Raw genomic sequence first — 17,326 nt, forward strand, 5'->3', positions numbered from 1 at the left:
GCAAGGTATCTATAATTTTCACATAGGATAATATTATACTATCTGAACTGGCCGGGTGTCGGCCAAATAAAATTACAAATACCACCTATTGTCCAAAAAAGTGTCTGATACCCCCCTATTGGTCGGTTTCGACCAATATCGACCATTTTTCATTGTCTTCAACCTTAGGATGCCCAAATGGTTAAATTCGGCGAATAGGCAATCCTAGGTTTCATCGAAAACATAAAAATCCTTCAATTTTGAACATCCCTATCTAAAAATTAACCCAAACGACCAATATTAACCACCCATCTACATGAATATCCTTCGATTTATTAGGGATTGTAGTTATGAAAAATGTGTTAGATGGGTTTTTAAGGTCTAAAGAATGAGTTTTGGTTTAAGGCTGAAGAAAGAGTCCAGAGGGGTATTTTTGTTCGTAAAATGAAATTTTGCTGTATCGTGAGAGACTTTCCAAAAAGTGCTAGTTTTCAACTCATAACTCAAAATAGTGCTATTTATAGTTGCTCTATTTTTTATTTTTTAGTTTTATTTGATTGCCTTTTAAAAAATACCAAACACGTTTACTATAAAAAGAAAAACCTTTAAACTTATTTAAAATGTTTATATAAGCCTTTTAGGTTACATTATTTAAGCATTATCCTCTCATAAACTCCTAGTCATGGTCCAATGCCTGATTATATATAGAGTTCACTGTATTTAAAAACAGAACTCTTGTGTATTGATGCTAAAAACAAAATTTTTATATACTGAAGCATGCACACACACTTGAAAAATAATACTATTAAGCCATTTTTTAATTTATAATTTTAAGCAAGAGATTGGCCTTTTTAACTTGTCTCGGGTTTTACTAGAATTCGAAACCTCATTAAACTTGAGTCACTAACAAGCTGTCCAAAACACATGAAAGTTATGTGCTTTTGGAAATTGGAAACATTGAGAAGAAGAGAATTCAAAGTAAAAAAAAAAAAAACAATTTTCATGAAGGTTGTTGCCATTGCTACCAGAAAACCATTTTCATGAAGGTTATAAAAATTTATAAATTAATACTTTGATTTTATTACAAGAAAAATATATACACGAATCGCGAATTGCTAGCCAGCCGGTTGCTAAATGAATGTTGTAATTCTGTTTAGAGACCAGACCGGTACTTAGTCAAAGCAAGTTACAAATTATTCAGGGAGATATATATATACATACTCTGCATTAATTAACATTAGCTGGCTTCTAAACACAGATTGCTAGTTACCGGAGAGAGGTATCCAGATTTCTAGCTTCATTTCCTTGGTTGTTAGTGATCTTTGTGAAACTGTCAAGACAAAAGCAATCAAATAGGAAGTTCAGGCAGAAAAAATCCAGTATTATTCAATCATCAAAAGGACTCTTGATAGTTGATATCTCAGAATTCGACTTTACTGAAAAGATAATGAAGATGTTGATACCTTTTATGACCACATTGTTTAAATCAGGACCTATTGCTCAATTGTCTGCTTCTTCGAAGCAGTATTTCCCGTTTCTCTTCTGCATAAGTAAATAATTAGTCAGATTGTTGATGCTTGTGAGAAAAAAAAGCTGAGAGAAAGGTATGAAATGTAATGCCCATTACCTCAGATTTTTCTGTATCAATCTGAATATCAGGGATGTGAGCAAGTTGAGGCCAATTCGCGCTTGTTTCCTTTTGATTGGCTGCGAATGACAGTGGACATTTAGATATTTCCAGGCTTTGTAATGCTTTGAGGTAGCACATTGATTGAGGCAAAGATGTCAATCCTAGACAGTCTGAAATTTCAAGCCTCCGAAGAAGCGTGAGGTTGCCAATCCAATCTGGTAAACTCTTTAAACCAGGACAACTTCTAATCCATAAGTTTTTCAGAGATGTAGCTTGTTGAAGACCATCTGGGAGAGATACTAGTTTTGGCATATCACCGATTTTCAACGTGCAAAGACACTTTAGGCCTTGCAATTGCATGCCATCTTCATCTCCATTTGACAAGTCAAGCTCTCTGCATTCTTTGATTTCAAGTTCTTCAAGGGCGGCAAGATGTTTCAACCCTTTAGACAGTGACATTAGTTTTGCACAACCACTGATCGAAAGAAAGCGGAGAGAAGTTAATCCCCTCAATGCTTCTCCAGGTAAACATAATAGTTTAGGACAATTTGATACAGACAGATACTCAAGAAAAGTAAGGCTTTGCAGTCCCTTCAGTGGCAATGAAACTAAATCCATGACACTATCAATGGATAAATGTTTCAGTTTAGCAAGAGGTGAGCGAGAAGAAGAGAACGAAATGTTTGTTGCAGTTGTTGAGCTTTCTTCTGTTTCCGCTGCAATCATCATCAGCTTCTGTATTAATTTTTCACTTGTGTCCTTGAGCTCAAGTTCTTCCAGAATTGGATGCAATGGCAGGTATGCGAACTCAGGGCAGTGACCGACCACTAATTTTGAAAGACAAGGAAATGACGGCAGACTAGCCTCATCTACTGCTTCTTTCCACCATCCCTTCAAATTTCGCAAGTCAAAGAGCCTAAGTTCTTTTAGGGATGGGAAGAATGTTGCTGGTTCTTTTTTTTCCCGCATGTGAGGATCTCCGGTTTCTATGTACTCCACAGCAGTTACCTCTTCAAGTTTGAGAACCTTGAGCTTTGAAAGTTGACTAAACAACGGGAGCTCTAGGCACCTGTAACATCTCCATATGTTGATCTCAAGAAGATTTGGAAGCAACAATGACAAGTCAGAAATGATCCAATTCGGAAACCTTCCAGCCCTATAACCATAAATGTGAAACTCTTTAAGTTGTGGATGTGGTTGGAGGATTTCCAACAACTTTTCGTCTTCTTCGATGATCTTATGATCGTTAACTTCTCGTGTCCATTCCAATCTCAAGACCTGTAAGTGTTGCTTGCTCTTCAAGTTTGCTTCTCTGGATTCTGATGCAGCATTTTTCAAGTTTTCCAGTTTGGTTATTGCCAGCTCTCCTCTAAGATTGTTTAGGTACTTTAATTCCCTCAGGCTCCCGCTACTCGAAGAGGAGGAACTAGCCTTGCCGACCACAAATCTTGATAATGTATTCAGGGCAGTCAGTTGCCCCAGTCCAGATGGCATTTGTGTCAAACCAATACATTGATCGAGCTCAAGATGCCGAAGACTGGTCATTTTTCTCATATCTCTTGGCAGTTTCTCCAGCATTTTGCAGGACATGAGTTTCAAAGTTTGCAAATTCTGCAGCCTGGTGATGGAACTGGGGAGTCTCATAATACCTATATTCTTCGAGAGATCAAGATACCTCAAATGCTTTAACTTACCAATGCCAATTGGCACTTGGTCAACTCCAGTGTTATGCATATCTAGCGCCCGCAAGTACTTAAAACTCGAGATGATTTCATCATGAGTGGCTTTCTTCAGTATTGTGTAAGAAACCGGCTGCACAGGCAGAAGAAATGTTCGTAATCTGTGTGCTTCGAGCAACGAATTCGGAATTTTCCAAGATGAATCTACTACAGCATCGAATGATACATGCCGAATCCTTTCGGATACATTTCTTGCATCCAAATCCACCAAGGAACTCTCACTCCCGGCAACTGATTGCGCAAGGTCATGCATAAGGTCGTGCATTTTAAAGCTTATGACATTGCCCCATTGATCATACTCCACATCCTGAAAGAACGACCGCCTTAGTAACTCCATTAAATACTGATCGCCGATTTCCTCGAGATTTTGCGTTCTGTTTGATGACTGAATAAACCCTTGTGCCATCCAGAGATTCACCAGTGTCTGCTTATCGATTTCATGATCTTTTGGAAACAATGAACAATAAGCAAAACACTGCTTCAAATACGAAGGAAGTTGATCAAAACTGAGCTTCAGTATTGATAGCATATCATTTTTATCTTGACTTGTCTCTGAAAGTACATTGTTCTTGAAGTAGAGCCACTCAGATTCTGTATCTTTGGAATACAAAAGGCTTCCTATAGACCTTATGGCAAGGGGAACCCCTGCACATTTTGTTACAATCTCCTTCCCAATCGTGACTAGCTTCGAATTCTCTCGCTCTTGCCCTTGTTTAAATGCCATTTTCTTAAACAAACACCAAGATTCATCACTGGGCAGACCTTTAAGATCATAACTTTTTGCAATTGTTCCTGTAACGTCTGCAACCAATTGAGTGCGCGTGGTCAGAATTATCTTACTTCCCGGCGAACCACTCATTAATAGTTCCCGTAATTTCAGCCATTTGTCGCGATCTTCATTCCATACGTCATCTAAAACAAGTAAATATTTTCTCCTATCAATTTCCTTCCTAAGGTCAGCCTGCAAGCATTCCATCTCAAGATTATCATACTTAGCATGAGTTGCAGACTCCAAAATCTTCTGCACAATGATTTTCACATCAAAAACATTAGAAACACACACCCACATTCTTATCTCGAAATGCTTTTTAATCCTCTCATCGTTGTACACAACTTGAGCGAGCGTTGTCTTCCCTAGTCCCCCAATTCCGACTATCGGAACGACTGAAACATTCTCCCTAACATTGGAATCCAATAACAATCCCACAATCAAATTTCTATCCTCATCTCTACCAATAACTTCTTCTACACGCACAAAAGAGTGAGTTTGCTCTCTTTCCATTTTCTCAACCTGCATATTCTCAATTGGACGATCTATGAAATGATACTTGATCTTGTCAGCAGCTATATCATCTAATCTCTCCCTAATCTCCCTTATTTTATGACCCATTTTAAGACCATAAGCAACACGTTTAAGCTTTGAAAACAAAACCCTTACCTCTTTCATCTTCCTTTCTTGCTGCAGAATCATTCTCCTTCTCAGGACTTCAGTTGAGAAATCATCCAACAAATCATCGGCGTCGTAAATCGCAGCTTTAAGCTTTCCAAGCCAGTCTCTAACTTCATGGCTCTTTGCCTGCTGCTCCTCAGCATCTAAAACTACAGCTTTTATTGTAGAAACAGTGTTCTTCAGCCTTTCAATCTCTTCCTTTGCACTCCGTATCATGTCGATTTCTTGGAGAGCCAGTTTCCCAAGTTTTCCCAGGATTTCATCAGTAACATTAAACAAAACAGCTTCTGCCATTTCTTCTTTTTCTAAACTCACAAATTAATCCCAACCTCCTGCGACAAGAGTCTCAAGACCTTTTATTCAACGGTAACCATACAGGATTTGATCTCAAGACCTCTTATACAACTGTAACTAATTAGGATTCGATCTCAAGACCTCTTATATTATAAGACTCAATCTTAAGATCTTTTATAACTCCATCTCAAAGACCTATTGTCCAACTGTAACTACACAAGATATGATATCAAGATCTCTTGTACACCTGTAACAATATAGAATTCGATCTCAAAACCTCTTATACAACTGGAACTAACAGAATATGTAGTTCTTAGAGAGCTAACTTGTTAAAGGTTTGAGAAAAAAGGAAAGAGCAAAACAGGATTTAAAACTTTGCTTTCATTTTCATGGTGGACTTCATTTTCGTGGAAAATATTTTTGATGGCAAGTATCCAAAGAATAAGGGAGGGCCACATGGATGTTTCTTGATTCGTAGGATGCATATGACACCAAAGATTTTATCATTTTTTTTGTTTTTGTTTCTAGAGTCGTGATCATACAATATATTACCATAGAAAATTCAAATAAACTAATCTTCTTTATCACTTACAATACGCTAACAAAAGGATTAAATTTGAATAAATAATTGACAACTTGCTTTCATTTTCATGCTTGAATTCATCATTTTCATGATGTGAACATGCAAAATATTACAGGAAATTTCTGTGAACTTAACTTTTTTAATGACTTGGTTTGGGTATGGCCAATATGGTAGTATCTCTAAAAATTGCCCTCTCGAGTGCCAGAGAAGCCAGAGTCATTGTATTTGTCAAAATTCTTGTGCTATATACTATATATATTATTGGATATGAGAATGACTGATCGGTATGGTCAATACTACTTTTGATTGATTGTTTTAGTTTTTTAATTGGGATTGGAAACTTTAGGACTAGAATGAAACACTCTACTGACGGAGGAGGAGGAAAGAAGATAGCCTTTATTAACTTGTCTGTAAAGTACCAAAGAAAATGACAAAAGCAAAAATCGTTGGTGAAGGAAACAAGAAAGGGCATCATAACTAAAAACTGTTCCGGTTTTGTTTGTAAGATGGTGGTACTCGCAAAGATTTCAGCTAAGTTAATATATGCAATAAAGAGTTAATATCAAATGAAAAATTATATGTACACGCGTTCACTTATCATATGTATTAATTTACCCGTCTGAAGATTTATCTTGAATAGAAAGAATAGTTACATATGTACTGGAGCATATATAAATCTATTTTAGTAAATGTCTATATTATTTTTCAACCTTATACTCCATAGGATTCTATCTCAAAAACTCACATATGACTATAACTACAAAAGGACTTAATCTCAAGACCTTTTATATAACTGTGACCTCTAAAAAATAGAATGTTTAGTTGTTGCAGTGTTAATTTGGTAAAGGTCTATTATGAAGAAAGAAAAGAGCAAAGATGATTTAAAATTGCGCTTTCATTTTCATGGGAAAAATTCTTGCTGGCATGTAGCCCAACAATAAGGGAGAGCCACATGGCTGTTTTCTTTGTCGTTTATAGTCGTCGTGATCATAAACTAATCTTCCTTTTCACTTACAATACGCTGAGAAAGGTTTATATTTGAATAAATAATTGATAAACGTTGAATTTGCGTTCCTTTTCTTCATGATTGACTTCATCTTTGTCACTTTTGATGTTGTTGTTGATGTGAACACGCAAAATTATACAGGAAATTTCACTGAACTAACTTTTTTTCAGTGACTTGGTTTGGGTATGGCCAATATGTTAAGAAAAGTATCTCTGAAAATCGCCTTTTGGAGTGTTAGAGAAGATATAATCACTGTATTTATAAAAAATTATCCTATACGTGTCTGTTTAATTAGTACTTGCCACATTAGGGGTGTTCAGTTCTGGATACCCTGTATTTTTTAAAGGAATCAAAACTAGAACTAGAGCTGACGGTTCCTTGAAATTTGAAATCAAAACCGGAACCGACAGTTTCGATTCTTAGGTTTCTAGAACCAGAACCTGTAACAATGGTTCCAGTTTTGGGTACCCTATAAAATTACATAGCCTCCTAAAAGTTTTTAAAATTGTAAAAAAACCCTTGGAAACTTATAAATAACCCCCCACGCCACCTGGCACTGGTTAACAAAAATAAAATTATAAATTATAAATTCAAAATTCAAAATTCAAAATTACAAACTCAATTACTTTTGTAAAGGTAGATTCTTAAAAGTCAAAACAACTTACTTTAAATGTTATAAAATATAAATATAAATATAAATGTACGCACATTACTTTCTCTATATAAGTTTTTGAGTAATACTACACATACATCATTTTCATACAATATTTTCCATACAACATTATGTAACAAAATATGATTGGTTAATTTAAAGTTAAAATTAAACTTTTACTCAATCACATATTGCCACATAATGTTATATGAGAAATGTTGTATGGGAATGATGTATGTGTAGTATTATTCTAAGTTTTTATTAACCCCCTACGTCTTTAATTTTATTTTATATTAGTTTTGGTTCCCAGTTTCGGTTCCTATAGGAACCGAAACTTACCCATTGACGATCGGTTCTGGGTAGGTATTGAAACCAAATCCTAGGTATCCGTCGGTTCTGGTTCTAATCGGTTCTTTTGAACACTCCTATGCCACATTATTTAGATTAACAATTAAGAGAAATCGAACTCAGAATCTCTTAAATAATGCATTCAAGAGTTTTTATTCTACCACTCAATCACCCAAGGATAATTAACTTATAAGTATGTTATGATTGGAATAAAGTATATGTTCTATCTCAGTACATTTTTGATTGATTGTTTTTGTTTTTAATTAGGATTGAGGGCTCTTTTAATACTAGAATAAAAGTAGAAGCAAAGAAGAATGCCTTTAATTTGTTCAGTCAAACTGTATCTGCTATTAAACTTGAAAATATAAAAGTGACAAGCCAAGAAAGGTTGGTGAAGGAAACAAAAAACAGCATCATACGTTAAATATGGAAATTTGTTTGTACTATGTAGGTACCTAATTTAGGTTTGTTAGCTAAGGCATTACATGTAGGGGTCAAAAAATTATTCCGTAGCACGGATATATATATATATATGCATCCGTACGTCTACTCATCCTATGAAAGATTTCCTCAATTAAAATATATATTTGTTTAAATAGGATATGTACCAAACATCTTATAGCTAATGAAAAGATAGTACGGTGATATAGCCCTTTTTTTTTTTTTTTTGTTTTTTTTTTTGTTTTTTTTTTTTTTTTTTTTAAGGAGGTGTTTGACTTTTTGCCAGAATGCTTAATGTGTTTACAATAGATTCAGAAATTTTTATTAGGATAAGTCAAATAAAAATTAATTATATATTAATATTTTTATTAAGGTGCGTTAAAATTTAAAAATTATACATATTAATATTTAAAAAAGAAAAATATGGGGCACGCATGATCAGCTAGATTCGCCCCTATGTGTTTGTTAATTGTATCAATCTGAATATACAAAAATGAAGGATTTGTTCATTTTTTAATTATCATATGTTTAATTATAAGTGTCGAGTTTGTTTTTATATACAGTAAATGTTTTAAAACTGGTGTTTTGACACTTATATCCTTATTATATTTTATATAATTCTGTTTTCTAACATATTTTAAAAAATTTAAATTATTAAATTACGAAAATCAAATCAAAGCAAAGCAAATGTTATCATTTATAAATCAATAATACTAGAGGTACAAAGAGGTTTACGAAAATTTCTTGTACAAAGTGATGTAATAAGAGATGAATGGTAGAGTGAATATAAAAAGTCAAACTCATCATATTTACTCTTCTATTCATCTCCTCTCACATCACTCTGTACAATAAATCTTTATAAATTTCTTTGTATCTCTAGCATTATCCTAAATTCTTTATAAATTAAAGAGAACCATATACTGTATATTGTTGAGAAGTATATGTATTTTGTTTGAGTCAAATTTGTAACACCCAAAATAAATTGATTCTTTTATTGCCTCTTCAAATGCAATTGACACGAAGGATGGACTGTCAGTGGAATTTACAAAGATAAACAAAGACCTTTTGCATTGATTTTAAATACAGAGTAATAAAATAACTTGTTATGTAGAGGTGTTTGATCATGGGCGGTTACCATGATCATTTAGTCATAGTGCAAAACTTTTTTGATGCATTTGGTTTAAGGTATATTGTATTAGTTGGAATGTTATATTAACGAAAAAAAGATTACCTCGAAGATTTTGGAGAATGTTATATTCAAAATGTTTTTGGTTGGATTGGAATAAATTGATGGGTATGGTATATTGATATGTTTGGTTGATATAAAATTATAAATAAATTCGTGGTTATGTTATATAGTTTACTGAATTACCTTCCTTTTTAATATCATTATTATTATTATTATTATTTGAACTATTTCTTTTAATCCCTTACATTTGAGATTTTACTAAAATACCCAAGCCACAATAAAAGTTTAAATTCTAACATAATCACCCCCACCCACCCAAGCCATCATCACCAATTGCTAAAGCGGTGCATAACCAGCTAGATTTGGTTGACCATGGGCCGATTTGGCTACTTTCCGTAAGATCAATGGCCAGAAACGACCAGATGATCTTGGATCTGGCTAAAAATGGCCAGATCTATTTTAGCATTAACGGCCATGAATGTGGCAGGTTTTTACCTTTGATTTGGTTGGAAACAGCTAGATTGGTGCACAGTCGGCCATATTTTACCTGTTGTGGCTGTTTTGACAACTAATAATGGTAGCCAGGGGTGGTGACTGGCAGCCAGCGGTGGTGACGACAGCCAGTGGTGGTGGTTGGCGGCTAACCATGGGGGCCAAATCTAGTTGTGGTCTTGGGTAATTTAGTTGAAATACAAGGGCAATAATGTCTTAAAAATCTTGTATATAAGGTTAAAATTGTCTATGAAAATTCGTGAAATTTTTTTAGACAACAAAGGCATTATTGTCTTAAAAATTTATTAATAAGGAATGCAATTGTAACAAAAATAAGATTACCGAGTAATGTCAAAATACCAAAGAAAATGATGATAATAAGTTACCACCTATTTAACTAATAATGATTATTATTAGTATTAGAGGATTACTAAAATCTCATTTTATTAGACGACCAAACATGATAATGTAAATAATATAAAACAACATTAGTTGAGTAATGTCAAATAGACAAATACCCTCCAACCAAACCAATCCAGTCATGGGGCATGTTCTTATATCTAACACCATGGCGCCCCAGGCCTTAATTCTTCGGCTTCTCTTGAGCCTTTTCCTCTGGGCTCCTTTACCACTAAATCTTGGGTCTGGACCTTTCCTTTTTGAACCCAACATATGTGAACTGATCCTGAGACTTCATAACTTGAGTCTGTGAATTTTATATGCACATCATAACAAAAGCCCAGAATACCACAAGGCACGTTATGGTTTTGTGTTGGGCCCACACACAAAGATATTCTAAAGTATAAACAATTATTTATAATTTAATAAATAAAAAATAACATGCAAAACTTACTACCTTTGTCTTAGTAAACCCTGGCATTTTCGTCATGTCATCAATCATGGACTATAGGGTTTTCCCAGGCCCATTTATCATGGGTTTCGCTGTTGGGCTTCCTTGGTATGACCTAGACTCATCTTATCCCCAACAGTTTCTTTTCAAAATATAGTGCAAATTTTTTTATTTTTTTTCTAGGTAATTTACCCGTAAATTGACCTCTTTTATGGGACAAGAAACCATATTTGGTCGATTACAAGCATGAAAAATTGTTTATTTGACCCATGAAGAGATACATATTATTGGAATACTCGTTACAAATGTTGAGCAAAATCTTTGTTTATACAATTTACACAAACATTTAAATACACACCAGATATGAAGGGGATAATACGAATCTTAGAATTTGAATAGTATTATATAATGAATAGAGATTTGTGTTTTCACTTCGGGTCATGTTTCTATATTGCTTTGTCTTCATTAGTGATTCAGTGAATATGGTTTTGTAAAGTTATTATCATTATTATTTTTTAATATAATGATTAGTCTTTGAATTTGAACTAATTGTTTGAACCCTTTGTTTTCTTTCTCTCTTTCAATTTGTTTGACCGTAATGGTTAGGGGTGGGATAATCCGATTAACCGAACCGGATTATCAAAACCAAAAACCGGATCAATTTTGGTTAAAAATCGAATGTAAACCGAACTGAATTTTCGGTTCGGTTACCGATTAATCAGTTTTCAAATTATCCTTTAATCCTTAAAATTCTTCAATGTTTATTTAAGTTCTTAAATTCAAATATTTATTATTTTATATATAATTTCATACTATATTTCTCTTTTATTTTATATTATTATTGTATTCTTTGTATGAAAAATACATTAAATTACTTATTTACAAATACTGAATCCAAAATATGAAATAAAAACATAAAGAATTCAATTACACATTACTAAATAGTCAATATTCATTAATAAACTCGAATACATAACATAAAATTATAAAGTAAAAAAACTTAATATAACATAAATCATCTTCACCCCACAATGTTGGTGTTGGTGGAGTTTCTTGATTCCGCACTCTCCGGATTTGTTAATGGCACACGAAGAAGATCACCATCTGTAATTAACAACTATAAATATTAATAAATAAAAATAATAAAACATATGAAATATTATTTTCACTATCCAGTTTCTCTCTTTTCAACTTAATAAAACCCTCTTCCCGCTAATTCCATTTAACCATCCAAAATGCTTCCACCGAAAGTCCAAAATCATAACACTCATAGCCCCCTTACGGCTTACACTCATCCATTTATCCACATTATCAACATTTGCACTTCAATATCTACTAAGATACCAAATAAACTCAAAATATGCACTCCATCACCAAACATTACGGCTTACACTCATCCATTTATCCACATTATCAACATTTGCACTTCAATATCTACTAAGATATTAATAATATTTGTTACATAAGCTCCTTAATTATGAGCTTTACATCTCTAATCCATATTTAACAGCCTTAATCTCTTCAAATGTAGTGTAGGGTTAACTTTACCAAAACCTAATCTAACAACAAAATTTCCAGAAAACCGTCTCACAAAATCCCAAAATCAACAAACAAAAACCCCCAATTTCCTTCCCGCCACACCTAGTAATGGTTGAGTATTATCATTTAGTCAGTGTCCTGCAAAGCCATGTCTCCAAATTCCACATTTGACAAAAATGTCCGTTTATTTTAGTATTTTGGATAAGATTTTTGATATTTTTAGAGTTGGGTGGGAATAACGAGGTAGGATTTAAAAATTAACAAAAACACCCTTCTAGGTTTGCTAATTTACGAAACACCGCAATATATAAAATTTTTGTAAAATGACAAAACACACCCACTCACAGTTGCTAAATTCCGGCCACCATCGCTGGAATCTGGCGTTACGGTGTGCACCGCCGATCGAATTTGGTCATCCGTGTGTCGATATGGCCTTTTCTGGCCAGGTCTACCACAGATCTGGCCGATATCTTGGCTGTCATGACGACCAGCTATGACCAAAGATCTGGCTGTCAACGGCCAGATCTTTGGTCATGGATCTAGCCTTTTCTGACAAGATCCACGGTGAATCTAACTGGAAAATAATAGATCGGCATACTACGGGCCAGATCTAACGAATAGTGTGCCATTATACCATATTCCAGCCACCTTCCGGCAGTAGTGGCCGGAATCTGACAAATATGGGTAGATGGGGGTGTTTTTGTTAATTTTTAAACTTTTTTTTGAAAGTGTTTAGTTAAATTAATAAACTCAAGGGATTTAAAGTAATTGAAGAAAATATAATAATATTTTGATGATAGAATTGGAAATAGGATCCCAAATAATGAAACAAACGGACCAATAAGCCAATTTGGATGATGATGCAGCTGAGAGGAAAAATTAAGCAAATTGTGCTAGACAATTAAAGTCAGAGTTAGACTTGTGCATGGAGGAAATTATTGAAGAGTCGTCTCCAGACTTTGACATTTTGATTTGGTGGAGGCAAATATCCAATTTTGTCTATGATAGCTAAAGATATCTACTATTGTTTTTGAATCCGCATATATTATGACTTTGCGAATATTTTAATTTGAATTTTGAGCCAACCAACATTAATTATTTATTTATTATTATTTTTTTTTTTGAGTTTAACCTATTCATAATGCAATTATGCAAATAAATTCATTAAATTAAATTATTTAATTTTATATTATAAAAAATATATCAACATAAACATTCCGAATGTTTGTAATTGCAAATCTCAATTCTTTCATATGTAGTTTTTATATTTTTAAAATATTTAGATATCTAATTAGAAATTTAATTTTTTTTTTAAAATAAATTGTAAATTAGTAATTTGTAAAGTTACAAACAAAACCCTGTAAAATTATTAACACCTTAAGTATCTAGTAAAATTCAGGCAGCCCCACTCATTTTAACAAAACCCGGACTTTAAGCCCGGGTGAGTTCGGCTCGGGCAATAAAAACCCCGGGTTTGCCCTTTCAAAATCAACCCCGGGCCGAGCCCGGGTCCGGGTATTTGCATCCCTATTCAAGTAATAATTCTCGAGTGGTCGGCTTTATGGATTACCTGAAGTCTAATCTTATTTCTATTCTTAACTGGTTATTTCTTTCAATTCAAACCAGCAATTCCTCTCTCTGCATTACTCTCAAAAAAACCATGAAGCAATACTGTTTCGATTCCGGATGGTTTTTATTTCATTTCCTTCATTTGTTTCATCTTTTTTGGATAATCATCTCAGCCTCATCAGATTTTGAAGCTGATGAACTCGCTTTACTTGATTTCAAGAAAGGAATCACTCAAGATCCCCTTCAAATTACAAGATCCTGGAATTCTTCTATGCATTTCTGCAATTGGACTGGTGTTACATGCAATCCAACTAATGGAAGAGTCTCAATCTTGAACTTGGACTCGCAAAGCTTGGTTGGCTCTATCCCACCTTCCATAGGAAACTTTACATCTCTTACAGTCATCAATCTGGGAAACAATAGCTTCCATGGTGAAGTTCCTCCAGAAATAGGCCGCTTACAGCACCTGCAGCATCTCAACCTGTCTTGCAATTACTTTGGCGGGAGTATTCCAACGAAGTTATCTCGTTTTACAAAACTTCGAGTATTTCAACTTGGCTGCAACGAGTTTATCAGGCAGATATTGGACCAGCTTAGTTCATTGTCGAAACTGGTACAACTAATCTTGCGGTTAACAATCTTACAGGAAAAATTCCATCTTGGATAGGTGATTTTTCTTCCCTTGTCACACTGTCACTTTTATCCAAAAATTTACAGGGAAGCATACCCAAGGAATTAGGCCTACTATCAAGCTTGGAATTTTTTCAACTTGGTGGGAATTATGTCTGGTACCACCCCTACTTCAATCTTTAATCTCTCTTCTATGTACTTTTTCTCTGTGGTTCAAAACCAGCTGCACGGGTAGTTGCCGTCAGATGTTGGACTCAATCTCCCCAATCTTGAACAATTTCATTGTGGTATTAACTATTTTACTGGAAGCGTTCCTGTGTCATTGCCAAATGCTTCTAAACTTCAGGCAGTGTCTTTTGGTGAAAATGGTCTCACCGTGAAAATTCCTGAAAACCTTGGAAGCTTGCGAGGTCTAGTTACATTAATTTTTGAACCTAATAGTCTTGGAAACGGAGAAATTGGAGATTTTAATTTTTTATCCTCCTTGGCTAATTGTAGTAGGCTTAGAGGGTTGGGTCTTCATGGAAATCGTTTTGGGGGAGAATTGCCTAACTCCATAGGCAACCTTTCAACTCAGTTGCAAGGTCTTACAATGGGATCTAATCTGATTCATGGAGAGATCCCAATTGGGGTTTCCAACCGTCTAGGATTGGGAAATAACTATTTAAGTGGTATTGTTCCCGATGTTATTGGGAGGCTCCGAAATCTAGAAGTATTGGCTCTTCATTTCAATAGTTTTTCTGGATCAATCTCAACGTCCTTTGGTAACTTGACTAAACTATTTGCCCTTTATATGTCAGAGAATAAATTTCAGGGAAGCATACCTCTGAGTCTCGGAAACTGCCGAAATTTGCAAGTACTGGCTTTGTCTAGCAACAGTCTGAACGGCACCATACCCAAACAAGTAGTTGGTCTTTCTTCCATTTCAATTTCTTTGGACTTGTCTAATAATTTTTTGACTGGTTCACTACCACTTGAAGTGGGTAACTTATCCAAGAACAAATTATTAGGTGAAATTCCTAGTAGCCTTCATACTTGTACTAGTTTGGAACGTTTGTACTTGGGAAGTAACATGTTTGAAGGGACTATTCCTCAATCTTTGAAAAGCTTAAAAGGTTTAGAAGAATTGGATCTTTCTCATAACAACTTATTTGGTCAAATTCCTGAATTTTTTACCCAACTTTAGTCTCCTGATTGGCATTGTTGCTGGCCTACTTTGAGCTTCAAAATTGGTGGAGGAAACTTTGGATGAGACGAGATCACGGGCTTTGTTCCTAGTTTGTAAAGCTTGGCTAACCCAATGGCTAAGGATAATGTTGAAGGCCTTCCCACTTGAACTTCAGTTCTAATATTGTCCTTTAATCCACTGATAAAAAAACTAAACTATATTGTAGAGTAGAGTTAGCTGGAAAAATAAATTAATTGTTGGTTTAATGTTGGAAACCAAGACCTCAAGGCAACACCTTTTTGACTATAAAAACGCACCCCCTCTTTAGTGCTTCATCTCTCTTATATAAGAGATTATAATTAACAAAATATAAAATAATAGGAGCTAATGCCTAGAAAATAGGAGATAATCACTCTAACAATCACATCTTCCACAATCAAATATTATCCTTATTTGACTAATTCAACTATGACTCATTAAAAAAACAGATAATTTAATTAAAAATATATTTATCTTTTAAGAAGGTAACATTCCTTCCCCTTGAAAACACCCTTGTCCTCAAGGGTTTAATTCAACTAAGGTGGTCATGGTATTTCAGGACTTCCACCAATAATTTCCATCTCTTCATCTGCATCATTGTCATTAAGATAAGCTTGAACAATGAACAACTTTTTGCACCGATATCCGAGACCAAATTTTTCATTACATTTGAAGCATAATCCCTTTTTCCTTCTTTCATTTATTTCTTCCATTGTTAGTCTCCAGATTGGCATTGTTGCTAGACTACTTTGAGCTTCATAATTTGTGGACGAAACTTTGGATGAGATGAGATCACGGGCTTTGTTCCTAGCTTCATAAAGCTTGGCTAACCCAATGGCTGAGGATAATGTTGAAGGCCTTTCCGCTTGAACTTTAGTTATGATATTGTCCTTTAATCCACTAATAAAACAACTGACCTGCCTTTCCTGTGCCAAATGTCCAGTTTCGAAAAGCAATTTTTTGAACTTAGTCTGATATTGCTCAACGGATCCTTGCTGTTGCAATTTGGTGAGTTCGCCAAAGAAATCAAAATATTGGTTTGGACAGTAACGAGAGTGAAGCCCATATTTGAATTCTTCCCAAGTAATAACCCGTGCTTCCTGCTTCAAGAGTTGATACCATAATTGGGCGTCTCCTTCTAAATGAAAGGATGCAAGCAACACTTTATCAGTTGATGGAGTGTCATGAAACTGAACAAATTGCTCAACTTGGCATATCCAACTGGTAAGGTCTTCTTGGCTGTTAAAACAAGGAAAAGTTAATTTGACTAACTTTGGTGTGTACGTGGAGCGAGAGCCATCCCCACTACTACTACCATGAGCCCCACTGAGGCGGGTCTTTGCTCCAGAACTCTCTCCTTCTTGCCTTGAATTTGATCAATTCGGGTATTGAGTTGGGAGAATAATTCCTTTAGTTGATTGATGATGGTTTGCCATCCCCTTGATAGGGACCGCACTTTCTTCTCCAATTGCTCCACTCTCTGATCCATGCCTGAGCTCTGATACTACTTTGGTATGAACTAGCTTTTCTTTTTAGAAGGACCTATATTGTAGAGTAGAGTTAGCTGGAAAAATAAATTAATTGTTGGTTTAATGGAGGAAACCAAGACCTCAAGGCAAAACCTTTTTTACTATAAAAACGCACCTCCTCTTTATTGCTTCGTCTCTCTTATATAAGAGATTACAATTAACAAAATATAAAATAATAGGAGCTAATGCCTAGAAAATA

General features: G+C 34.6%; 2 protein-coding genes across 3 annotated transcripts; one reads left to right on the forward strand and one right to left on the reverse strand.

The window, feature by feature from the left end:
- Nucleotides 1–1,033: 1,033 nt before the first annotated feature.
- On the reverse strand, nucleotides 1,034–5,206 carry LOC116119970 (putative disease resistance protein RGA3). Of its 2 annotated transcripts, XM_031406001.1 has the most exons (4): nucleotides 4,787–5,206; nucleotides 1,607–4,309; nucleotides 1,443–1,521; nucleotides 1,034–1,309 (listed from the first exon to the last, which is right to left on the reverse strand). In XM_031406001.1, the coding sequence occupies exons 1-3, from the start codon at nucleotides 5,090–5,092 to the stop codon at nucleotides 1,480–1,482; spliced, it is 3,051 nt and encodes a 1,016-aa protein (XP_031261861.1). In that variant the 5' UTR covers nucleotides 5,093–5,206; the 3' UTR covers nucleotides 1,034–1,309; nucleotides 1,443–1,479. The 2 variants fall into 2 exon arrangements, with proteins under 2 accessions (XP_031261861.1, XP_031261795.1); XM_031405935.1 differs by having other exon boundaries at nucleotides 1,607–5,206.
- Nucleotides 5,207–9,885: 4,679 nt separating this feature from the next.
- Nucleotides 9,886–15,577, forward strand: LOC116121218 (LRR receptor-like serine/threonine-protein kinase EFR). Its single transcript, XM_031407197.1, has 4 exons — nucleotides 9,886–9,979; nucleotides 13,935–14,374; nucleotides 14,479–14,549; nucleotides 14,701–15,577. The coding sequence occupies exons 1-4, from the start codon at nucleotides 9,886–9,888 to the stop codon at nucleotides 15,575–15,577; spliced, it is 1,482 nt and encodes a 493-aa protein (XP_031263057.1).
- Nucleotides 15,578–17,326: the final 1,749 nt, after the last annotated feature.

The sequence above is a fragment of the Pistacia vera genome, unplaced genomic scaffold (genome assembly GCF_008641045.1).
Source record: "Pistacia vera cultivar Batoury unplaced genomic scaffold, PisVer_v2 Contig102, whole genome shotgun sequence".
NCBI classification, from domain to species: Eukaryota; Viridiplantae; Streptophyta; class Magnoliopsida; order Sapindales; family Anacardiaceae; genus Pistacia; species Pistacia vera.

What these genes read in the sequence shown, in the direction of transcription:
- LOC116119970 (XM_031405935.1), bottom strand. Translation starts at nt 5,092, where the DNA reads ATGGCAGAAGCTGTTTTGTTTAATGTTACTGATGAAATCCTGGGAAAA. An exon ending in TTGATACAGAAAAATCTGAG is followed by an intron (nt 1,522 to 1,606) that starts GTAATGGGCATT and finishes TTACTTATGCAG; the next exon opens with AAGAGAAACGGGAAATACTG.
- LOC116121218 (XM_031407197.1), top strand. Translation starts at nt 9,886, where the DNA reads ATGGTAGCCAGGGGTGGTGACTGGCAGCCAGCGGTGGTGACGACAGCC. An exon ending in GGGGGCCAAATCTAGTTGTG is followed by an intron (nt 9,980 to 13,934) that starts GTCTTGGGTAAT and finishes TAATCATCTCAG; the next exon opens with CCTCATCAGATTTTGAAGCT. An exon ending in TTAGTTCATTGTCGAAACTG is followed by an intron (nt 14,375 to 14,478) that starts GTACAACTAATC and finishes AAAAATTTACAG; the next exon opens with GGAAGCATACCCAAGGAATT.